Source organism: Tamandua tetradactyla, chromosome 7 (assembly GCF_023851605.1).
Source record: "Tamandua tetradactyla isolate mTamTet1 chromosome 7, mTamTet1.pri, whole genome shotgun sequence".
Lineage (NCBI taxonomy): Eukaryota > Metazoa > Chordata > Mammalia > Pilosa > Myrmecophagidae > Tamandua > Tamandua tetradactyla.
In genome coordinates, this window is record NC_135333.1 from 60,095,429 (window position 1) to 60,121,199 (window position 25,771).

The 25,771-nt window shown below is 38.0% G+C and overlaps 1 protein-coding gene and 1 long non-coding RNA gene across 2 annotated transcripts in view; both read right to left on the minus strand.

Annotated features, from left to right (window-relative positions):
• Positions 1–1,588: 1,588 nt before the first annotated feature.
• Positions 1,589–17,941, minus strand: LOC143689708 (uncharacterized). Its single transcript, XR_013178898.1, has 3 exons — positions 17,843–17,941; positions 17,117–17,277; positions 1,589–2,141 (listed from the first exon to the last, which is right to left on the minus strand). It is a non-coding gene; the product is annotated as an uncharacterized LOC143689708 (long non-coding RNA).
• Positions 17,942–21,537: 3,596 nt separating this feature from the next.
• AKR1E2 (aldo-keto reductase family 1 member E2) overlaps positions 21,538–25,771 on the minus strand; it is a 59,783-nt gene continuing 55,549 nt past the window's right edge. The window contains exons 7-10 of the mRNA XM_077167886.1: positions 24,450–24,522; positions 23,755–23,839; positions 22,174–22,255; positions 21,538–21,895 (exon numbers count right to left, since the gene is read on the minus strand). Of these exons, the coding sequence (XP_077024001.1) occupies positions 21,853–21,895; positions 22,174–22,255; positions 23,755–23,839; positions 24,450–24,522 (283 nt within the window). The 3' untranslated portion in view covers positions 21,538–21,852. The remainder of the gene's footprint in view (positions 21,896–22,173; positions 22,256–23,754; positions 23,840–24,449; positions 24,523–25,771) is intronic.

The following is a 25,771-nucleotide window of genomic DNA, read 5'->3' on the forward strand; positions in this document are numbered from 1 at the left end:
TTGTTTGTTTGCTTGTTTGTGCCTTTTTTTTCTTTTTCCTTTTCTTTTTTTTTTACTATTATTATTACTTTTATTTTTTTCTCTATATTAACATTCTATATCTTTTTCTGTTGTTTTGCTAGTTCTTTTCCTAAACTGATGCAAATGTACTAAGAAATGATGATCATGCATCTATGTGATGATGTTAAGAATTACTGATTGTATATGTAAAATGGAATGATTTCTAAATGTTGTGTTAATTTCTTTTTTCTTTAATTAATGAAAAAATAAAAAAAATTTTTTTTTAAAGTCAAAAAAAAAAAAAGAATAAATAAAGCTTTGGAAACTATCTCTCTCAGGCATTCCCTCTAAAATCAAAGACCACACTGGGAACCCTACGCAGAGGCCTTGCAGTGGGGGACTAGCTTGGGACCCCCTGTTTATCTGACTGTGGTTGGATGTATATCCATCTTGTTGGGGTGTCTCAACATCCTTAACTCTCCATTTCCAGGGGGACCGTGTGTATCCCCCAAGATTGTACTTCTTGTTTGTGTGCCCCAGCTATTGGGGAACTGCCCCAATCCTGGACAGCTTTCAGCTCAACATCATCTTACTGGCCAGAGTTGTGCTTACTTGAAATAATGTCTCAGGCCAGATTAAAGAGACATCTTTATCTGGTTTGGCAACAATTGGGGCTCAAGGTTATGTTGAAATGTCCGGGCAGGCCTGATTATCCAGTTTTGAGTGATTCTGACCATATTGCTGGTCTACTTTTGGCTGGAATGAATTATGTGGTTTTGGACACAGCCCCTCAAAGTCCATCCCACTGGGGTCCTTAATGAAGTAACATATGTTTCTCACTTGGGTCCTGAAAATTCAAGGACTACAGCTGATGAGCTGGCTCCTAGTTAAAATCCTATGTGTGATTTTTTTCAGGCCATACTGCAGGCAGGTACAAAATTGCCTCAGCTGAGAATTTCTTATCAGAGACCGAAGGAGGAGATCCCCCTCAAAAGTCACAGGGTGGGTGGAGGTAGGAGACAGCCCAAGTACAGCCTGCAGCCTTACCATATGATCCACCCACAAACCCTGTGTCGAGGACTGTGTGACCGGCTCCTAGATGTGATGATAAATATATCCTGTAGCAGACAGCAGCCTGATGGCCTTTTGCCTCCAGCATACATAAAAAGTCACTGAAGTCAGTTCCGGCTAAATTATACAACTTTTATGACATGCAACTCACCCATGCTGGTATCTCCATATTCCTCTGACAACTCCCCAAAGAAGGTTTCATAATTTTTTCTTTGATCTGTGGTATTATATGGCCCCACAATCTCTTCTATCACTTTTAGACTTAAAATATCCTCTAAGGCATGACATCCAGGGGTGAAAGTCTCCCTGGCAATGTGGGACATGACTCCCAGGGACAAGCCTGGCCCTTGGCACCATGGGATCGTCAACACCTTCCTGACCAAAAGGGGGAAAATAAATGTAACAAAATAAGGTATGAGTGGCTTAGAGAGTCCAGATAGATTTGAGAGGCTATTCTGGAGGCTACACTTACACAAGCTTCAACTAGTTATTACTAATTACCACTGTTTCCCAAATCCCAACCAAAACCATTCCTGTTGACCCTAAAGAACACTTAGGGCTCTATCTGAGATTCAGTGAGCTCTTCCCAAATCCCTCTAAGACTTAGAAGCTGATTTTGTCATCCAAGTACTCTTTGATACTTTTAATTTTACCGCTAGTGTCCCATGGAATTGAGTTTTCATGCTAACCAATTCTGGCATTCCCATTGGACCATTTGACAGTTGTTTTAGTTTCCTAAAACCGACAAATTGCAATATACCAGAAATGGGCTGGCTTTTAACAATGACAATTTATTAGTTTACAAGCTTACAGTTCTGAGGTCATGAAAATGTCTAAAGTAGGGCATAATCAAGACAATACCTTCCTCCTGAAGACAGGCTGCCAGCAATCTGGACTCCTCTGTCACATGGCAAGCTACATGGCACATTCCGCTGGTCTTTCCCTTGTGTTCTGGGTCACTGATTCCTGCTTCTGGCTTCAGCGACTTTCTCTCCGTTTCTGTGGCTTTCTCTCTCATCTTCTGTGCCTTTTTTTTCTGTGTTTCTATGTCTTTCTCTTTGTAATGCATCCTTTTATAAAAGAGTGCAAAAGAGGCTCAAAACCCACCTGAGGCACACCTCAGCCAAAATAACCTAATCAAAATGTTTACACTCACAATAGGTTTACACCTACATTAATGGATTAGCTTTAGGAACATGATCATCTGGAGTCTGTTCAGCTTCAAACTAACACAATAACCCATCAGGAATCAACACCACTAATCCCAACCATTCTTCCTCACTTATATAGTTTTAAAAAGAAAATTAATTCCAAAATAAACAGTGCCTGGCTAGCTGTTTCTCACATAGCCTCTCTTAATTTCATAGAAAAGTACTTGAAAAGGCATGAGTTGACAGCAGCTGCAATGGACTGAAGATGGTGACAGTGGTCATAGCTCTGAACCATGAAAATTGATAGTGATGAATCAACCTGAATCAGCAAATCCATCAATCCATCAATCATTTGCCTTTTCAGATCCACCTCTTGAAAACCTGAAGTGTCAGGCTCAAAAGAGGAATACTTGAAAGACATTGGCAGCGCATTTATTTTTATTCAAAAACTAAAGTATTTCAGGGAGAGTGCCAAGATGGCAGCTTAGCGAGGTGTGGGATTTAGTTTGCCCTCCAGAGCAGCTACTAAATAGCCAGGAACAGTACAGAACAACTGCTGGGGCCACGTCAGTGACTGAATACACAGTGTACCCCAGTCTGGACCAGATGGACTGGCTGCAAGACCCCCGAGGAACCGTGAGTGCCCCAAGCCACAGCAGCTGGTGCCCCTCCCCCACAGGCTGTTTCCCAGAAGAAAAAAGGAAAGGGACTTTACCAGCAGCAGGGGTTGAGCACAACTAAGCTTCAAGTGTGGAATTAATTCACAAATTCTGACTACCTAAAAATAGGCCCCCAACTCAGCAGTCCTTCGTCAAAGCGGAGGTGGCTGATTTTTGCCCCAGCACCGAGGGGGCAGGGCTAATGAAAAAAGAAAAAAGATTTAAAAAGAAAGAGAGGGTTTTTTGGATCAGATAGCACACAATACTTGAAAGGGTCTGGGCCCTGAAGAAAAGGAGGGGGCACACAGTTTATGAAGGTACACAAAGCAACATACCAACTTATGCTCTTGATTGGCAAACCTGAGGAATGGGGGTCCTGCTCTGAGAAGGATTTTTCTCTTTCTTTTTTGTGGCTGTGTTTCTACAAAGGCTTGACTGCTTTTGGATACAGTGGCAGGGCTCCTCAGGCTGCAACTACCCCAGGCCTAGGCAGAAACAAGCTTCTCTGAGAACTTGTCTGGAGCCTGTGCCTTCCCCAGGGGAGAGATGGGGCCCAGTTCAAATGGATTCCCTCCCTCAAGGAATTCAGACCCCAGGACTTGGAAATTTGAAGCCATTAAAGCCAGCCTACAACCTCTTCTCTGTCTTGACCACGCCCCCAGTAGGGAGATTCTGCTAAAGTTAAAGGTACCCCATCACCATATGCTGGTGGCTCCTGCAGGCAGACAAGCACCACATACTGGGCAGCATAGGAAAAACATAGAGTCCAGAGACTTCACAGGAAAGCCTTTCAACCTGTTGGGTCTCACCCTCAGAGAAAACTGACACAGGTGACTCATTCCCCCTGACAGGAGGCCAGTTTGGTCTGGGAAAATCTGGCTGGGACCCATAATACCTAAGTAGACCCTCCTAAGGGGAGGGGGGGAGGCACCTTACAGACAGGATAAGAAACAAAAAAACAAGAACTGAAAAATTTTTCACTGTTAAACAAAACCTAAGCTAGTGGTCCAGAATAAGCTGAACTGAATGTCAAAGAACGGATAGACAACAAATTCATCCAGCAAGAAAGTCCTAGGTAAAACAAGTGAAAACAATCTCCAAAATAAACTAATTGAGGTAATTAAATGCCTAGACAGTCAGCAAAAAATAATGAATCACACTAAGAAAATTAAAGATATGGCCCAGGCAAAGGAACAAACCAACAATTCTAATGAGATACAGGAGTTAAAACAATTAATTCAAAAAAAATTAAAATTAAAATTAAAAAACAATTAATTCAGAATGTTCAAACAATATGGAAAACCTCATCACAGATCAAATCAATGAATGGAGGGAGGATATAAAGAAAGCAAGGAATGAACAAAAAGAAGAAATCAAAAGTCTGAAAAAACAAATCACAGAACTTATGGGAATGAAAGGCTCAGTAGAAGAGATGGAAAAAACAATGGAAACCTAAAATATTAGATTTCAAGAGGCAGAAGATAGGATTAGTAAACTGGAGGATGGAACATCTGAAATCCAACAAGCAAAAGAAAATATAGGGAAAGGAATGGAAAAATATGAGCAGGGACTCAGGGAATTGAATGACAACATGAAGCACATGAATATACATGCTGTGGGTGTTCCAGAAGGAGAAGAGAAGGGAAAAGGAGGAGAAAAACTAATGGAGGAAATTATCACTGAAAATTTCCCAAATCTTATGAAAGACTTAAAATTACAGATCCAAGAAGTGCAATGTACCCCAAACAGAATAGATCTAAATAGACGTACTCCAAGACACTTACGAATCAGAACGTCAGATATCAAAGAGAGAATCATGAAAGCAGCAAGAGAAAAGCAATCCATCACATACAAGGGAAGCCCAATAAGACTATGCATAGATTTCTCAGCAGAAACCACATAGGCAAGAAGACAGTGGGATGATATATTTAAGTTACTAAAAGAGAAAAACTGCCAACCAAGAATTCTATATCCAGCAAAACTGTCCTTCAAAAATGAGAGGGAAATTCAGACATTTTCAGACAAAAAATCACTGAGAGAATTTGTGATCAAGAGACCAGTATTTCTGCAAGAAATACTAAAGGAGCACTAGAGGCACATACAAAAAGAGAGGAGAGAGAGGTGTGGAGAAGAATGCAGAAATGAACACTATCCATATAGGTAAAAAGAAGAAAAATTAGATATGACATATAAAATCCAAAACGCAAAATGGAAGAAGAAATTACTACCCATACATTAATAACACTATGTTAATGGATTAAACTCCCCAATCAAAAGAAATAGACTGTCAGAATGGATTAAAAAACAGGACCCATCTATATGCTGTTTACAGGAAACACATCTTAGACCCAAGGATGAAAATAAGTTGAAAGTGAAAGGTTGGGGAATGATATTTCATGCAAATAACAATCAGAAAAGAGCAGAAGAAGCTATACTAATATCCAACAAATTAGACTTCAAATATAAAGCAGTTAAAAGAGACAAAGAAGGACACTATGTATTAATAAAAGGAACTATTCAACAAGAAGACATAACAATCATAAATACTTATGGACTGAGCCTGAATTCTCCAAAACTCATGAGGCAAACACTGAAGAGAGAAATAGACACATCTATCATAATAGTTGGAGACTTCAATTCCCCACTCTCATCAATGGACAGAATATCTAGACAGAGGATCAATAAAGAAACAGAGAATTTGAATAATACAATAAATGAGCTAGACTTAACAGACATTTATAGAACATTACACCCTACAACAGCAGTATATACAATTTTCTCAAGTGCTCATGGATCACTCTCAAGGATAGACCATATGCTGGGTCACAAAGCAACTCTCAACAAATTTTAAAAGATTGAAATCATACAAAACACTTTCTCAGATCATAAAGGATTGAAGTTCAAAATCAATAATAGGCAGAGTGCCAGAAAATTCACAAATATGTGGAGGCTCAACAACACACTCTTAAACAACTAGTGAGTCAAGGAAGAAATTACAAGAGAAATCAGTAAATATCTCAAGGCAAATGAAAATGAAAACACAACATATCCAAACTTATGGGATGCAGCAAAGGCAGTGCTAAGAGGGAAATTTATTGCCCTAAATGCCTATATCAAAAAAGAAGAAAGGGCAAAAATCGAGGAATTAACTGTCTACTTGGAAGAACTAGAGAAAGAAGAGCAAACTAATCCCAAAGCAAGTAAAAGGAAATAAATAATGAAGATTAGAGCAGAATAAGTGAAATTTAGAACATGAAAACAATTGAGAAAATCAACAAAACCAGAAGTTGGTTTATGAGAAAATTAATAAGATTGACGGACCCTTAGCGAGGTTGACAAAAAGAAGAAGAGAGAGGATATAAATAAATAAAATCAGAAACAGAAGAGGAGACATAACCACTGACCCCACAGAAATAAAGGAAGTAATGAGAAGATACTATGAACAAATTTATGCTAATAAATACAACAATGTAGATGAAATGGACAACTTTCTAGAAAGGCATGAACAACCAACATTGATGCGAGAAGAAACAGACGACCTCAACAAATCTATCACAAGTAAAGAAATCACATCTGTCATTAAGAAGCTCCATATCATCCTCAATGGGCAAAATTCTGAGGGGGAAATCAAGAAAAAAAATTCATTTACAATTGCAACCAAAAGAATAAAAGATTTAGGAATAAATTTAACTAAAGAGACAAAAGACTTATACAAAGGAAACTACAAGAAATTGTTAAAAGAAATCACAGAAGACCTGAATAGATGGAAGGGCATACCATGTTCATGGATTGGAAGACTAAATATAGTTAAGATGTCAATTCTACCTAAATTGATTTACAGATTCAATGCAATACCAATTAAAATCCCAAAAACTTACTTTTCAGAACTACAAAAACCAATAACCAAATTTATCTGGAAGGGCAGAGTGCCCCAAATAGCTAAAAGTATCCTGAGGAAAAAAAAATGAAGTTGGAGTTCTCACGCTACCTGACTTTAAGGGGTATTATGAAGCTACAGTGGTCAAAACAGCATGGTACTGCCATAAAGAAAGATATACTGACCAATGGAATCAAATAGAGTGTTCAGATATAGACCCTCTCATCTATGGACAATTGATCTTTGATAAGGCAGTCAAACCAACTCACCTAGGACAGAACAGTCTTTTCAATAAATAGTGCTTAGAGAATTGGATATCCACATGCAAAAGAATGAAATAGGATCCATATCTCACACCCTATACAAAAATTAATTCAAAATGGATCAAAGACCTAAACATTAGATCTAAAACCATAAAACTGTTAGAAGAAAATGTAGGGAAATACCTTATAAATCTTATAATAGGAGGTGGTTTCCTAGACCTTAAACCCAAAGCACAAGCATCAAAGAAAGAAAGAAAGAAACGGGAACTCTTCAAAATTGAACACTTTTGCACATCAAAAAACTTTGTCAAGAAAGTAAAAAGACAGCCTACACAATGGGAGACAATATTTGGAAATGATATATCAGATAAAGGTCTAGTATCCAGAATATATAAAGAGATTGTTCAACTCAACAACAAAAAGACAGACAACCCAATTACAAAATGGGCAAAAGACTTGAACAGACATGTCTCAGAAGAGGAAGTACAAGTGGCCAAAAGATACATGAAGAGATGCTCAACTTCCCTGGCTATTAGAGAAATGCAAATCAAAACCAAAATGAGATATCATCTCACACCACCAGAATGGCCATTATGAATAAAACAGAAAATTACAAGTGCTAGAGAGGATGTGGAGAAAGGGGCATACTTACCCACTCTGGTGGGAATATCAAATGGTTCAATCACTGTGGAAGGCAGTTCGGTGGTTCCTCAGGAAACCAAGTATAGAATTGCCATATGACCCAGCAATACCATTGTTAGGTATCTACTCAGAGGTCATGAGGGCAAAGACACAAGCAGACATTTGCACACCAATGTTTACAGCACATTATTTACAATTGCAAAGTAATGGAAACAGCCAAAATGTCCATCAACAGATGAATGGCTAAACAAACTATGGTGTATATATATACGATGGAATATTATACAGCCATAAGACAAAATAAAGTTATGAAGTATGTAACAACATGGATGGACCTTAAGGATATTATGCTGAGTGAGATTAGCCAGAAGCAAAAGGACAAATACTGTATGGTCTCACTGATATTAACTGACATTAGTGAATAAACTTGGAAAATTTCATTGGTAACAGAGAACATCAGGAGATAGAAATAGGGTAAGATATTGGGTAATTGGAGCTGAAAGAATACAAACTGTGCAACATGGCTGATTGTAAAAACTCAGAAATGGATAGCACAATACTACATAACTGTAGTACAATTATGTTAAAACACTGACTCAAGCTGAATGTGAGAATGATAGAGGGAGGAGGGCTCAGGGCACAAATGAAATCAGAAAGATAAACGATAAACACTGAGATGGTATCATCTAGGAATGCCTAGAGTGTATAAAGATAGTGACTAAATGTACAAATTTAAAAAATGTTTTTGCATGAGGAAGAACATAGGAATGTCATTACTGCAGGGTATTGAAAATTGATAGTAATTAATATTTTAAAATGTTTAACTTATGTGTGAGACTAAAGCAAAAAGTGCTTATTCGGTACAAAATTTATATTTTGACTAGTGCATTTCCTAATATAACTTAGGTGGACAGCTTAGTTGAACACCATAAGTACATGGAACCTTGAGTAGGGCATGAGTATTTGCAAAGTCCCCTTGGGGGAATGGTGATAAAGGGGGAAAATTCAACTTCCCCAAGTTGAATTCTTGATATTCTCACAAGCAGTGCAGACAACCAAAGCAATAAGCTGAACCCCCAATCTTGGGGTTTGTTCATATGAAACTTGGCCCCACAAAGGATAGGTCAAGCCTACTTAAAATTCGGCCTAAGAGTCACCCCCGAGAGAACCTCTTTTGTTGCTCAGATGTGGCCTCTCTCTCCAGCCAACAAAACAAGCAAACTCACTGCCCTCCCCCTGTTTACGTGGGACATGACTCCCAGGGGTGTGTCCCTTCCTGGCAACATGGGACATAAATCCGAGAACGAGCTGAGACTCAGCATCAAGGGATTGAGAAAACCTTCTCAATCATAAGAGGCAAGAGCAAAATGAGACAAAATAAAGTGTCAATGGCTGAGGGATTCCAAACAGAGTTGAGAGGTTATCCTGAAGGTTATTCTTATGCATTAAATAGATATCACCTTGTTAGTCAAGACGTAATGGAGAGACTGGAGGTAACTGCTTGAAAATGTAGAGCTGTTTTGCAGTAACCATGTTTCTTGAAGATGATTGTATAATGACATAGCTTTCACACTGTGACTGTGTGATTGTGAAAACCTTGTGTCTGATGATCCTTTTATCTACCTTATCAACAGATGAGTAACGCATATTGAATAAAAATAAATAATAGGGGGAAAAAATGTTAAAATAAATTTAGATTGAAATGCTAGTGATCAATGAAAGGGAGGGGTAAGGGGTTTGGTATGTATGAATTTTTTCTGTTGTCTTTTTATTTCTTTTCCTAAATCGATGCAAATGTTCTAAGAAATGATCATGATGATGAATCTGCAACTATATGATGATATTGTGAATCACTGATTATACATGTAGAATGGAATGATCATAAGTTAAGAATGTTTGCATTTGTTTGTTGTTACATTTTTTAAAAAATTAATTAAAAAATCAAATCAACAAGTTGAGGGAGGATATAATGAAGGCATTGGGCAAACAAAAAGAAGAACCCAAAAGTTTGAAAAAAAAATCACATGGGAATGAAAGGCAGAATAGAAGAGATGAAAAAACAATGGAAACATACAACAATAGTTTTGAAGAGGCAGAAGAAGGATTAGTGAACTGGAGAACTGGACATCTGAAATCAAACACACAAAAGAAAATATAGAGAAAAAATGGAAAAATATGAGCAGGACCTCAAGGGAATTGAATAACAATATGAAGCACACAAATGAACATGTTGTGGGTTTCCCAGAAGAAGAGAAGGGAAAAGGAGGAGAAAGACTAATGGAGGAAATAATCACTGAAAATTTCCCATATCTTATGAAAGACATAAAATTCCCATATCTTATGAAAGACATAAAATTACAGATCCAAGAAGTGGAGTGTACTCTACACAGAATAGATCCAAATAGATATACTCCAAGACACTTACTAATCAAACTGTGAGATGTCAAAGAAAGAAAGAGAATTTTGAAAGCAGCAAGAGAAAAGCAATCCATCACATATAAGAAAAGCCCAATAAGACTATGTGTGGATTTCTCAGCAGAAGCCATGGACATGAGAAGGCAGTGGTATGATATATTTAAGATTCTAAAAGAGAGAAACTTCCAGCCAAGAATTCTATATCCAGCAAAATTGTCCTTCTAAAATGAGTGGGCAGGTGATGCAATGGTGGCTCAGTGGCAGAATTCTCACCTGCCAAGCCAGGAACCAGGGTTCAATTCCTGGAGCCTGCCCATGCCAAAAATATATATATATATAAAAATGAGGGAGAAATTAAAACATTTTTAGACAAACAATCATTGAGAGAATATGACTAAGAGACCAGCTCTTCAAGAAACACTAAAGGGAGGACTACAGGCAGATAGGAAAAGGCAGGAGAGAGAGGTCTGGAGAAATGTAGAGAAATGAAGACTATCAGTAAAGGTAAAAGAGAAAAAAAATCAGATATGATATATAAAATCCAAAAAGCAAAATGATAGTAGAAAGTACTGCCTTTACAGTAATAACACTAAATATTCCTGGATTATTTGATTCCCCAATCAAAAGATATGGACTGGCAGAATAGATTAAAAAACAGAATCTACATTACTATAGCAATGCAGATATTTGTAAGAACATTCTACTCGACATTTTGAAAACATTCAGTTTTGACAACTTATCAAATGGTATTTGAGTTGGTTTTTAATACTTCGAATTTAAGAATTCTGCTATGTGAACATGTAGATTTTTCCTCATTTCCTTTATTTTAAATTGGTTTATGAAACTTACTGTGCAAATCCAGGTTATATGATGATTTTATGACTACATTTTTAAAAATATGCCCATGGTTAAGTTAACTAATATCCATTGTTTTTGGTTCTAAGTATATTGTTTGTTTTCTTAAATAAAAAATATGTAAAAATTTTTAAAAAGGAACCTATTTATATGCTGTCTACAGGAGACTCATTTTAGACTAAAGGACAAAAATAGGTTGTAAGTGAAAGTTTGTGAAAAGATATTTCATGCAAACAACAATGAGAATACAGCAGGAGTAGCTATACTAATATCCAGCACTGGACTTCAAATATAAAACAATTAAAAGAGACAAAGAAGGCCACTACATATTCATAAAAGGAAAAATTCAACAAGAAGAAATAACAATCATAAATATTTATGCACTGAGCCAGAGTGCTCCAATATACATGAGGCACACATTGATAACACTGAAGGGAGAAATAGACACCTCTACCATAATAGTTGGAGACTTCAATTCCCTACTCTCATCAATGAATAGAACATCTAAACAAAGGATCAATAAAGAAGCAGAGAATTTGAATAATGTAATAAATGAACTAGACTTAACAGGCATTTATAGAACATCACATCCCACAACAGCAGGATACACATTTTCCTCAAGTGCTCATGAATCATTCTCAAGGACAGACTTTGCTGGGTCACAAAGCAAGTCTCAATAAATATTAAGACTGAAATTTTACAAATCACTTTCTCAGTTCACAATGGAATGAAGTTGGAAATCAATAACAGGCAGAGGGCCAGAAAATTCAAAAACATATGGTGGCTAAACAACACACTCTTAAACAACCAATGTGTCAAGGAAGAAATTACAAGAGAAATCAGTAAATATCTCAAGGCAAATGAAAATGAAAACACAACATATCAAAATTTATGAGATGCAGCAAAGGCAGTGTGAAGAGGGAAATTTATTGCCTTAAAAACCTATATTAAAAAAGAAGAAAGAGCAAAAATCGAGGAATTAATCATTCACTTGGAAGAACTAGAGAAAAAACAGCAAACTAACCCCAAAGCAAATAAAAGGAAAGAAATAACAAAGATAAAAGCAGAAATATATGAAATTGAGAACATGAAAACAATCAAGAATATCAATAAAACAGAAGTAGGTTCTTTGAGAAAATCAATAAAATTGATGGATGCTTAGCTAGGTTGACAAACAGAAAAAGAGAGAGAATGCAAATGAATGAAATCAGAAATGGAAGAGAAGAAACTACTGACCCTGCAGAAATAAAGGATGCAATGAGAGGATACAATGAGCAACTATATGTTAATAAACTAAGCAATGTAGATGAAATAGACAATTAACTAGAAAGGCATGGACAACCACCACTGACCCGAAAAGAAATAGACAACCTCAACAAACCAATCACAAGTCAGGAGATTGAATCAGTCACCAAGAAGCTCCCAAAGAAAAAAGTCCAGGACAAGGTGGCTTCACATGCAAATTCTACCAAGCATTCAAGAAAGAATTAGTACCAATCCTGCTCAAACTCAAAAAAAAATTGAAGAGGAGGGAAAGCTACTTAACTCATTCTATGAAGCCAACATCACCCTCATTCCAAAGCCAGACAAAGATACTACTAGAAAAAAAAATTACAGACCAATCTCTCTAATGAATATAGATGCAAAAATCCTCAAAAAAAAATCTTACAAATCCAATCCAGCTGCACATTAAAAGAATTATACACCATACCAAGTAGAATTTATTCCAGGTGTGCAAGGATGGTTCAACACAGGAAAATCAATTAATGTAATACACCATATCAACAAATCGATGCAGAAAAGGTATTTGGCAAAATTCAACATCCTTTCTTGATAAGAACAATTCAAAGAATAAGAATAGAAGGGAACTTCCTCCATATGACAAACGGAAAATATGAAAAACCCACAGCTAACATCATCATCAGTGGGGAAAGTTTGAAAGCTTTCCCCCTAAAATCAGGAACAAGACAAGAATTCCCACCATCACCATTATTATTCAACATTGTGTTAGAAGTTCTAGTCAGAGCAATAAGACAAGAAAAATAAATAAAAGACAACCAAATTGGAAAGGAAGAAGAAAAATCACTATTTGAAAATGATACGCTACTATATGTTGAAAATCCTGAAAAATCCATAGCAAAGCTACTAGAGCTAATAAATGAGTACAGTAAAGTGGCAGGATACAAGATCAACACACAAGAATCAATAGAGTTTCTATACACTAGTAAAGAGCAATCTGAGGAGGACGTCAAGAGAAAAATTCCATTTACAGTTGCAACCAAAAGAATTAAATATTTAAGAATTAATTTAGCTGAGGATAGAAAAGACCTAAACACAGAAAACTATAAGAAATTGCTTTAAAAAATCATAGAATACCTAAATAAATGGAAGGGCATACTGTGTTCATGGATTGGAAGACTAAATATATTTAAGATGTCAATTCTACCCAAATTATTATATAAATTCAATGCAATACCAATTAAAATCCCAACAACTTACTTTCCAGAAATTAAAAAAAAACAATAACCAAATTTATTTGGAAGGGCAGAGTGCCCCAAATAGCTAAAAATATCTTCAGGGAAAAAAAATGAAGTGGGAGCTCACACTCTACCTGACTTTAAAGCATATTACGAAGCTATGTGGTCAAAACGGCATGGTATTGGCATAAAGATAGATATACTGACCAGTGGAATCAGCTAAAGCGTTCTCTTTGATAAGGGGGTCAAGCCAACTCACCTGGAACAGGGCAACCTCTTCAATAAATGGTGCTTGGAAAACTGGATATCCATATGCAAAATAATGAAAGAGGATCCATATCTCACCCCCTACACAAAAATTAATTCAAAATGGATCAAAGATGTAATCATTAGAGCTAAGACCAACAATGTTTTAGAAGAAAATGTAGGAAAATATCTTATAAAACTTGTAATAGGAGGTGTTTTCATAGATCTTAGACCCAAAGCATGAGCATTGAAGAAAGAATCTAAATGGGAACTCCTCAAAATTAAACACTTTTGTGCATCAAAGAACTTTGTCAAGAAAGTAAAAAGGCAACCTGCACAATGAGAGACAACGTTCAGAAATCACTTATTAGATAAGGGTTTAGTGTCCAGAATATATAAAGAGGTTCTTCAACTCAACAACAAAAATGCAAACAACCCAATTTAAAAATGGGCAAAAGACATGAACAGATACTTTTCAGAAGAGGAAACACAAATGGATAAAAGGCACATGAAAAGATATTCAACTTCATTGGCTATTAGGAAAATGCAAATTAAAACCACAATGAGGTAGCATCTGACATCCACTAGAATGGTCATTATCAAAAAAAAAAAAAAAAACAGAAAATGACAAGTGCTGGAGAGAATGTAGTGAAAGAGGCACATTTATCCATTGTTGGTGGGAATGTAAAATGATACAACTTCTCTGGAAGGCAGTTTGGCAGTTTCTCAGGAAGCTAAGTACAGAATTGCCATATGATCCAGCAATTCCATTGCTAGGTATCTATTCAGAGGACATGAGAGCAAGGATTCAAACGGACACTGAAATTATGAGGGTTTTTTTCTTTTTATTTCTTTTTCTGGAATGATGCAAATGTTCTAAAAAATGATCATGGTGCTTATACTGTGAGCCATTGATTGAACACCAAGTATAGAATGTATGCGTGTGAAGATTTCTCAGTTGAAAAAAAAAATATATATATAATATTTTAAAAGTGCTATCATCAATTGTAACAGCCAATACATGGTGTTGCTCGTGGATGGTGAATGGGAATCCTGTATTATATGCGTGATTGCTTTGTAAACTCACAATGTCTCTAATAAATTTTTTTTTTAAAAGCATGTTGGGAGTAAGGACTAGCAAAAGCATAGTTTAGAAAGATAAAGTTTATGATACATATTAGATATCTATGTGAAGAAGTGGAGAAAGAAAAGAAAAAGAGAGAAGGAAATAGGAAAATAAGCGTGCTAATATGATAATTTTATCATTGCTCAAGGTTGAGAACAAATAGGTAGTGTCTAAATCCACAGTTCCCAAAATGTGCATCAAGTCACCCTGGGGCACCAGAGTAAACTCATAAGGAATGCCATGGGACATTTCACCAAAGACATAAAAATGGTTAATAAGCACGTGAAAAGATACTCAACAGCATTAGTCCTTAGAGAACCACAATGAGACACAATTTCACACCCACTAGAATAGCGATAATAAGTAAGACAGTATCAGAGGTTGATGAGGATGTGGAGAAACAGTAACCCTTGTGCACTTCTGGTGGGGATATAAAATTGTGCAGCCACTTTGGAAAAGTTAGCAGTTTCTCAAAAAGCTCAAAGTAAAAATACAATATATACAAAAAAAAATACAATACAACCACTAAGGAAAATATATGTGAGCACAAAGAATTGCACGTGACTGTTTATAGCAGCATAATTCATAATACCCCAAACTGGAAATCTCCTAAATGTCCCCCAACTGAGAAATGAATAAATAAAATGTGGCATCTCCAAACACTATGGACTATCACAAAAGTACAAATTATTAATACTTGCTACATCATGGATGAACTGCAAAAACATTCTGTGACATGAGGGAGCACCAAAGACAGCAAGAGACCACATATTGTATGATTCTGTATGATACTGGATCAACCAGTGAATGGATAAACAAGCTATGATGTCTCGAAACAATTGATTACTAGTCAGCAATAAAAATAAACAAATTACTGACACAACATAAATAACTCTCAAATTCATTATGCTGCATTAAAGAAGGCAGAGTATAAGGGCTATATAGTGTATGATCCCATTTATATGAGAGTCTGGAAAAGGGAAAATTATAGGGACAGAAATAAGGTCTGTGGTTGTCTAGGGCAAGAGGTAGGGAATCAATGAACGTGAATAAAACACAGAGAGGGGGAAAGAATCCAAAGGGAAGGGAACAGAGTTTCAGTGACCTGTGCAACAGTATCAAAAGTCTATGCATATAAATAGAGGCTTAAGAGAGAGAGTAGAACAGAGAGGTACCGGAGCAAAAAAAAAATTCACAGTTAAAGTGAACAAAAGTTTTCCAAATTTAGCTAAAAATCTGAACCTGTGCATCCAAGAAGTTCAGCAAACTACAAATAGGATTAAAAGAAAGAAAACATACCTAGACACATCATAGTTAAATTGTTGAAAAAGAAAGAGAAAAAATAATAGCCTCAAGACAACCAATATAGAAGTAACATATATGCTAACAGTGATAAAAACTTCTACACATCTATCTTTTGAAGCATGCAAACTGGAAGTCAATCGAACAACATCCATAAAGAGTTAAAAAAAAAATTCCAAGAACAAAAATGTTCTTTAAAATGAAGATACTTTCAGATAGAAAACAGGTGGAAAAATTCGTCATCAGCTGACCTGCATTACAAGAAATGCCAAAGGAATTTCTTCAGGCTGAAGAGAAATAATACTGGGTCGAAATTCAGATTCATAGTAAGAAATGAAGAGTGCTGAAAATGGCAAACATATTGGTAGATATAAAAGACATTTTTCTCATTTCTTAAATTCTTTACAAGACAACTGACTATTTAAACAGAAATACTTATATTATAAATTGCAAATGGAAGAGGAAAATATATGAAAATAATAGCACACAAGATAGGAAGTAAATAAGAAAGCACTGCTGTAACGTTCTCGCATTTATATGTCAAGTGGCATAACTTTAATTCAAAGCAGAATGTAATAATTAGGGATAAACACTGTCAGCCCTAGGGCAATCGCTTAAAAATCTGTAAGGTCAATAGGGGCTATCCTAAAATAAACCCAATCTCATAACATGGTTTAAAAAAAAAAAGAAGTCTTTCACAATCTAGCCTTCATCTTCTCTCCTACTTCATCAATACACATTCACTTCCCCTGCTAATACTCCCTAATTCCATCCACTATGAACCATCCTTCCTTGACCAAAGGATGCCTTTCCACACCTCCTGAGTTGCTTTATGCTGTTTTCTTTCCTGGACTGGTTCTTCCCTGCTTTTTGATGCCCTTAAATTTCTACTTATCCTTGGACTTTCCATTCAAATAAAATGAGAAAATGCCCAATGATGACAAATATCTGTTGAGATGGGTGTCCCCCAGTCTTGAAGTCATCGGAAACACAACCTAAACATTTGGCACCGTAAAGAATGCAAAGGTATACCTTTCCTTTGTGGAGCTCATTTCTGCAGTGCTGGGAAGAACTTGCATAGAATTCACATTGCCTGGACAAAAGCAGAAAGCCTAAAGAAGAGGAGAGGCTTCATGGACTCCAACCTTCAAAATAAAAGCACACAGAAGATGCGCAGCGCGTACGATTACCATCTGAAAGAGAGAATGTTAATCAACTATGTGACTGTATAATTTCAATTTCCCGATGTGTTTTTGGTTTCCTTTATTTCAAGCATCACAGTAATTAGCAGTGTGAAGACCTTAAAACCAAATAGGCAGCGCTAAGGTTGCCATCTCCTGTCGGAGCGGCGTACGAGCCCGAACTTTGTGTTTCCCAAGCGCCACCTGGTGGCACTTTTAACTAGTGTTCCTCAATCTTCTAGCACCACCCTCATCCATTTTGATAGGAAGTCAGATCTCCAATCTTATCAGACCCTTACACACCCAACCCATTCCCAGTCAGAAAACCCTGGGAATCAATGTCAGTCAATCTACTTCGCAGAGCGGACATTTAAAAGTTCCATTGGTCCGCGTTGCGGCGCCCGGGTCCCGGCGCTGTCTCGGCGGCCTCGGTGGTGGCAGGACGGGGCGACCCTTTTAAAGCTCCTGACCCGGTTCTCGAGCTTTCATTTCCCCGCCCCGCGCCACAGGACAACCCACCAACAAGTACAGGGTCGGAGACTACGTCTACTTTGACAATTCCTTCTGCAACCCGTACCTGATCGGGAGGATGGAGGAGCCCAAGCCGGTGTTGAGGCACTTCTCTCTGGAGAGCTCCCCCTCAGCTGTCGACCTCGGGGCTGCCCGCTAAGATGCCGAGCCTCTTCGGGTCACCCGCTGCAGCCCAGCACTCTGGCGCTTTGCTCTGCCCACCTCAGCTTGGACGGAGCGCACGCTTACTAGGAAGGAGCAGCCAGGAGTCATGGGATGTTCAAGGAGAGATTGTAACATGAAAAACCGAGCAAAACAGACTTAGAAAAGGAATGAGAAGAAAAGATGATACCGGGGACAGAAGAAAACTAAAGCAGGAACAACAAAAAGCACTAATGGATGGCCTGGGAGGGAAGGCCAATGCACGAACGAAACACGGATAGAATGCAACAAATGGGGAACTATTCAAAAAATGAGACAGCTCTTGGAAACAGTGGGTCTATAAAATTTTTTAATGCAATAAAAGAATGAGGCGATAAAGTTGAGGATAGAGGATATTGCCCTGAAAGTAAGACAGAAGCAAACACTTCATACAGCAGACTGATGTGGAAGAACCCATGGCAAGGGACCGTAGCCCATCGGGAGCACCATGGGGAAGACACCCAGATGTTCTTACAGCTTAATTCCCTTAGGTAGGAGCCATAGTCCTGGAAGCAGGTTGACTAGAATAACTAGGGAGTCAAATAAAACTTACATCCCTGGAGATTCTGTATGAAACTAAGGGAAAAGAACCAGGCCAGATATGCCTAGAATGAATACAAGTAACAACAGCCATAAACCCTGGGAGACTGGGAGTCTTGGCCATACTGGAAATCATGTGCACCAGGTAAATTAAATTCACACTGCACTTAACAAGCCTCAGAGTGAATATCCCATCTCTACCATTTAGCAAGAGACCAAGACATAGGCAATGAGTTTGAACAGGTTGATTAATGAATTAATGTATGAGGGAGGTTAATTATCTGTATTTCATCTCCAATTTGGGATTTCCACAGGTATAATTTGATGTGCAAGAAGACTATATTAAAGCATACTACTGGGGAGCAAAAGTAGTTCAGTGATAGAATTCTCGCCTGCCATGCAGGAGACCCAGGTTCAATTCCCCGCCCATACACTCCCCCCATCCCTCCCAAAAAGATCAACAAATGGTGCTGCAATAACGGGATAGTCACTTGGAAGATGAATGAACTGTGACCCCCACCATACAGCATACCAAAAATAATAATAATAAGTATAGTGCTGGGATTTTCAGGTTAGTGTGATGCTCTAATATATTCCAGAGTAATTTGGGCAGAGAATAAAAAAGTATTTGCAAAACTCCCTTGGTGGGCTGGGGAGAAAGGAAGAAATATCCAACTTTCCCTTCTAGGGAAGCAGTGGGGACAACAAATTGAATAAGCTTAGCCCTCAATCTTGGGGCTTGGCCCTATGAAACTTATTCCTGCAAAGGAGAAGCTAGGCCTACTTATAATTATGCCCAGACATCACTGCCAGAGAACCTCTTTTGTTGATCAGATGTGGCCTCTCTCTTTAAGCCAACTCGGTAGGTGAACTCACTGTCCTCCCCCCATTACATGGGGCATGACTCCCTGGCATCATGGAACCCTGACTCCCCAGTATGAGCAGAGACCCAGCATCATGGAAATGGAAAAGTCTTCTTGATCAAAAGGGGAAAGAGAGAAATGAGCAAAATAAAGTCTCAGTAGCTGAGAGACTTCAGTCAAGAGATTATCCTTGAGGTTATTGGAGTGCCTAGAGGGAAGTACCTGAAACTGTTGAACTGTGTTCCAGTAGCTTTCATCCTTGAAGAAGACTGTATAAGTATATAGCTTTTACAATGTGACTGTGGGATTGTGAAAACCTTGTGTCTGATGTACCTTTTATCCAAAGTATGGACAGATGAGTGAGAAAAAAAAAGAGGGGGTGGTTATGTGACACCTGACTCAGAGTTAGAGCTCTAAGCTATGAAAGTCAGCACTACCCCACGTAGGAACTGTTTAAAAAATTGAAAAAGTGATCAGATATTGAGTAGAGATATGAATGAAGCTGATCTGGATAGGACTAAGGTATATCAGAAGACTGGGTAAAGGAGATCATCCATGTTTTAAAACTTCAACTTCTGTGTGAGATTAAAGGGAGAGATGTTTATTTGGTGCAAAATTTATATTTGGGGTAGGACATTTCTTAATTTAATTTGTATGGTCAGTTTAGTTAATATCATAAGTACACTTGAGTAGGGCATGAGATTTTGCTGGTTTGTCCAGGTTAGTGTGATGCCCCGATAAATCCTGGAGAGATGTGGACAGTGAATAAAGAAGTATTCACAAAGTCCCCTTGAGGGAATGGGGAGAAAGGGGGCAACATTCAACTTCCCCATTTGGAGAATTTCTGATATTCTAGCAAGTAGTGGGGTCAACCAAATAAATAGATCAAGCCTTTGATCCTGGGAGTCACCCTTATGAAACTTACTCTTGCAAAAGACAGGCTATGCCTACTTAAAATTAGGCCTAAGAGTCACCCACAGAGAACCTCTCTTGTTGCTTAGATGTGGCCTCTCTCTCTCTAAGTCGACATGGCAAGCGAAGTGACTGCCCTCCCCCTCCCCCACGTGGGACATGACTCCTAGGGGTATAAACCTCCCTGGCAACATGGGACAGAAATCCTGGGATGAAATGGGGTCTAGCAACAAGGGATTGAGAAAATCTTCTTGACCAAAAGAGAGAAGAGAGAAATGAGACAAAATAAAGTGTCAGTGGCTGAGAGACTTCAGAGTCGAGAAGTTATCCTGGAGACTATTCTTATGCACTGTATAGATAGTCCTCTTTCAGCTTATGGTGTATTGGAGTAGCTGGAGGGAAGTGCCTGAACTATAGAGCTGTGTTCCAATAGCCTTGTTTCTTGAAGATGATTGTATAATGATATAGCTTTTACAATGTGACTGTGACTGTGACTGTGAAAAAAGTGGGGGGGGGGGAATAAAAAATAAATAATAAGGGGAGATAAAGGTATCTCAGTAGATTGTTTCAATTTCAATTGAACAGTATAATTTCAATTCAGGTAGACTGAAATTATGTGGGTCAACCAGAGGGAGGGGTAAGGAGTATGGGATATATGAGTTCTTTTTTTATTTTATTTTTATTTCTTTTTCTGGAGTGATACAAATGTTCTAAAAATGATCATGGTGAAGAAGACACAACCACGTGAAGATATTGTGAGCTACTGGTTGCATAATGTGGTTGGATGGTACATGTGTGGCTATTTCTCAATAACAAGATTTTTGTAAAGTATAGTACTGGGGTTTTAAATAAGAAAAAAGCCTCTGTTTTGAACTATGAGCTTCCCAGTTTCATCCAGTTTTCCTTTCAATGGGTGAAGGTGAGGATATTTCTTTAAAATAATCAAGGGAGAAGGGAATATAGGTAGAACAAGATTGGCTGTGGACTGATGATTGTTGAAGCTGAGTAATAGGTTATAGAGATTCATCATACTATTTTCTTAACTCTGTAAATGTTTAAATAATGTGAAAGTAAATAATTCATGAGTTATTAAATATCTCTTTTTAGAGAGCAGAGGCCAAATGGTATGTTTTGAAAAATTCCATCACACTGTGTGCTCAATATCTTAAGAACAGTATGGGTTATCCAATGGAAAGGGGAAACTTTATTTGAGAATAATAAATCCACCAAAGAACTTAATGAACTGACATGAACACCATTTATTAGTTTTAGAAAGTCATCCACACACTCACATGCTAGTAGAGTTGGGCACTGTGGCAGTCTCTTGCACTTGCTTTCCATCTCTCAGACATGTGAAATTCTTTCCATTTATCAGAGAAAAAGGCTTCTGCTTGTGGCAAGAACCACTCATATCAAACTCTGTTCCTCATATTGCTAGCCAGAGTTGCCTCTGTCCCTCTGAGCACAGAGCCCTTCACACAGGCAGGACAGAAAAATTTTCATAAGGGTTAACATCAATTTGTGTGGGCAGAGAAGGAAATGAAGAAGACGCAAACGATCCTCAGAGCTGGACTTGAAAAGGATAGTCTTTGTGATTTGTAGTCCTGAGAAACAGAAAAAAAAAATCAAAAGTAGAAACAAAGAATGATTCTCCTTTATAAGAGAAACATTTTAATATTATAGTTGCATATTTTTAAACTGCCTAGTGTGTGAAATAGTCTTAGGCTCCATTCAGGGGCCCATATTCAAACACAAAAGAATTATGATATGAAGGTTCAGTACCCTGAAATGTATATTATCAAAACCTACTCAGGGGCTAATCAACCAATCTGAATATATTGCTCTTTCTATTTTTTTTAAAGGAAGTAAAGACCTCATTTACATGGGGAATCTGGCCATTCGGAGATTCTTGTCTAGGTTGAGGATGTCATCCATATCCTGTGGTTCTAACTCAAAATCAAACACCTGGAACCAAAAGAGAATGTTCATAGGAAATGCAGCTCAACAAATATTTATTTGAGCATCTGTATGTGCAAACACACTGCACTAGAAGTGCAGGGGACACTAAAACATAAAGGAAATATTTCATTAAATACCGAAATTTCCCCTGAATTACACTCTAAGTTCCCAAAATGGAGGGTGGCAGCACAGTGAAAAAAAAAAAAAAAAGGAATTCTAGAAGAGTCCCTACAAATTAAGGGTTGGGCGGCATTATTGAATGGGTGTTCTGGGGCTGGAGGTGAAGGTATCTGGTTCAGCCAACCTGACCCGCCACCCAAGGGCCAACCTGATATCCACAATGAGCCAGAGGGTACTGGCATTGCCAAGGATAGGTCACTCAACCAATATTTATTGAGCACTTATTTTGTACTAGCCCTAGGGATACAGCAGTGCCCTCATGGAGCTTGCAGGAAGCTTCAAGACCCACACAATAGCTGGCTTCTGGGTATCAGAGAATTAGGTCTACTGAAGACCCGGTTGCCTAGGTAAGCCCAGGCTCACACAAGTTTATACTGACCTGACTAATGAGTATGGGCCTATAACCTATGATAACTTCAATGACAATGATGATGATGACAATTAGCAGCTAATATTATCAGGTGCTTCTATATACCAGGTCCTAGGCTAACCGCTTTACATGCATTATTATACTTAATCCTAACAGCAACCCTATGAGATGGGGTCTCTGATCACTCCACTGATGAAGAAACTAGGGTTCACAGAGGTTTTACAGCTGTTAAGTGGTGGGCTGGGCCTGCTGAATCCCAATTCCATCATCTTAACTACTGTATATAGACTGTCTCCTCAAGATAGAAAACACGTGATATAGCAATTCCACTACTAGATACACTTTCCAAAGTAAAAAAAAAAAAAAAAAGATAGAAAACACATATAGTTCCAAAAACAAATTTCACACCCCAGCAGTTCTTTGGCTGAGGTAAAAGAAAGAAGAAAAGATAAAAAGTTGCCTTCAAAGAACCACTGCCTCTCAATGTTTTATATACATTCTACAGCATAAAGAGACTGATCCAGTCAGACTCCATTCCTAACTCTCAAAGAAAACTGGACAAGAGTCAGAATCAAAAATCTTTTCAACACAACACTCAAGGCAATCACCCCCAAAGGACAAGTTAGTTGCCTCCCTGTGACAAAGATCAGCCTCCCTTGTACTCTGGTGTGGCCATATGACTGATCAGCCAGTTCAATGTGAGTAGAAAGGATATCCTCTGTCTTCTTCTAGCATCTGCAGGCTAAAGGGAGAAGACTCCAAGGCAGAGTCATAGAAAGAAAGTTCCTGGTCCTTGAAACACTTATGGAAAGCTGACCACCAACTCCTAGAGTGAACTATTAGAAAAGTAAAATTCCACTGTGTTAAGATCCTGAGGTTTTTGCTATGAAACCTAACTAATAAGGTAGACTACGTATGATAGAAAAGGTATCAATAAAAGAAGAAAAACACCTTCCTGGATATTGTCTTGAATATGCTTCATGGTGACAGATTTGGGAATCACTATCACTTCTCTCTGGATCTGGAATCGGATTAAAACCTGCAGGGGGAAAAAAAGTCTAGTATCACACAAAGGGAAATTATATAGAGCCAAATATAAGCCATTTTCCTGATAGTTTGAGTTTTATTGTACAGAAAAAGTCCAAAAACCCACCAATTTCTGTACTAAGAAAGTTCTTTAGAAATCAAATGGCATTTTTCTGAACAATTCTATCAGTATGTCTGTAATGACTGTCACTCGCCCAAATAGGAGGTCAAAACCTACCTATACCTTAGTGAGAATTCATTAACATGTGACCAGTCCTGCAAACAAATCTAACATTAGAACATGAAAGGTTTAAGTCAACTGATTCTAGGTTCCATTTTATATTTCTGGCAATTCAGTGGGTAGGGACAGAGGGAGACTGCCTGGGAACTCTACAAGTAGAAAATCATCCTCTGAGTCTAGGTGGGCAAAGAGGCAAGAGTGAGAGTGGCTTGAGTGAATGGGAATATGACTATAATCAATTTGCTGGTAATCCCTTGAAATTTTCCATTAATTCTCAACTCATTCAACAAGAATATGTTAACACCTTCCACACAGAGCCCAGTGACTCCAGAATGGGGTGAAGTTCACTTGAAGTTAAGCCGACGACCTTCCAGCCAAATACCTGAGCTGAAGACTTTCTGTACTTCTGTGCAATCTTCTTAATCACAGGATCATCCATCAAGTCAACACCATTGCTAGGGAGAGAGAGCGAGAGAGAGAGAGAGCCCAGGGCAGTGAGCTCTCTCAAATGTGTATGGTCTTTAAAAAATAAAAAAATTTTCTCCAAAATTAAAAAAAAAAGATTTATTTTTTTCTGATCGTAATAAACACTCATCTTGGGAAATTTAAACAATACAGAAAAAAGCATATCACCCCAAATCCCACCATCTGCTAATATTTGATGGGCACAGTGGCACATCATCACTTTTCACGTATATTTTGTACTTTTTCCTCAAGAACCAGATGGCAACATCTGAGCAATGGAGTCTCAGTGCTTTAGCATGCCTGTCTGCTGGAATCTAGCCTAACCATAGAGCTGACCTTTAAGGGCTCTCTGATTTCATCACTTGCTGTCATCACCTATTTGGGCGAGTGGCCGTCATTCAGACAAACTGATAGAGCTGCCATAGTATCTACAGCAGCACTAATAAATGTTTGTTGAGGATGATGAAATAATCTCAGAAAAGCTCACAAAATACTGAGGAGTTAATATTGTGAACATGTGGAATCTTCATTGCAAGAAATTTTGAGGACTATGAAAAAGTCTCCTTCTCTCAAAATCTGTCCAGGCAAAGGGAAGAGAGGCTCTAATAATTCTGGAGAGCCATTTTTTCCCAACCGACAATTAAAAAGCAGTTACTATGTTTCAAGTCTCCTAAAGGAACCTAACAGAGCCCACTTTTCTTGGAGGTAGTCCCAGGATTTCAGTTGAATTCCCTTTCTTCTGATGGTTTCCACCATTCTATCCTCTATCCCAGGGAGTAGCTGTGGAATATGGTCCAGTCTTCTAGGAACTCCCTAGCTGCAACCAAATTCAAATACAAATGCTGCTTTTCACACAAAAATATGAAGGTAATAAAAATTCACATAATTCCGGCCTTTCTTAAGCCCTTAATATGTCCCAGGCACTGAGTTAGGGGCAGGGACTAAATCTCATTCGTTAAAAAAAAAGATAAGATTTCCAGATAAAGAGAATAGTCCATGCACAGGCACAGGAATTAGAAAGAACTTGTTCTATTCAAGGACCTCAAGTAGTTTTACATGGATGATACAAGGATTGTTTGTGGGAAAGGAGAAGAAATTAGGCCAGAGGTAGGCAGAAGCCAAATGGGACTGGCCTCATAAGCCGTGCCAAGAATTGAAGAATTTTTAAAAAGGAAAGTGACATGATCATATTGAGACAGCTCCTTCAGCTGCCTTGGGGAAAATGAATTGGAATGGGGC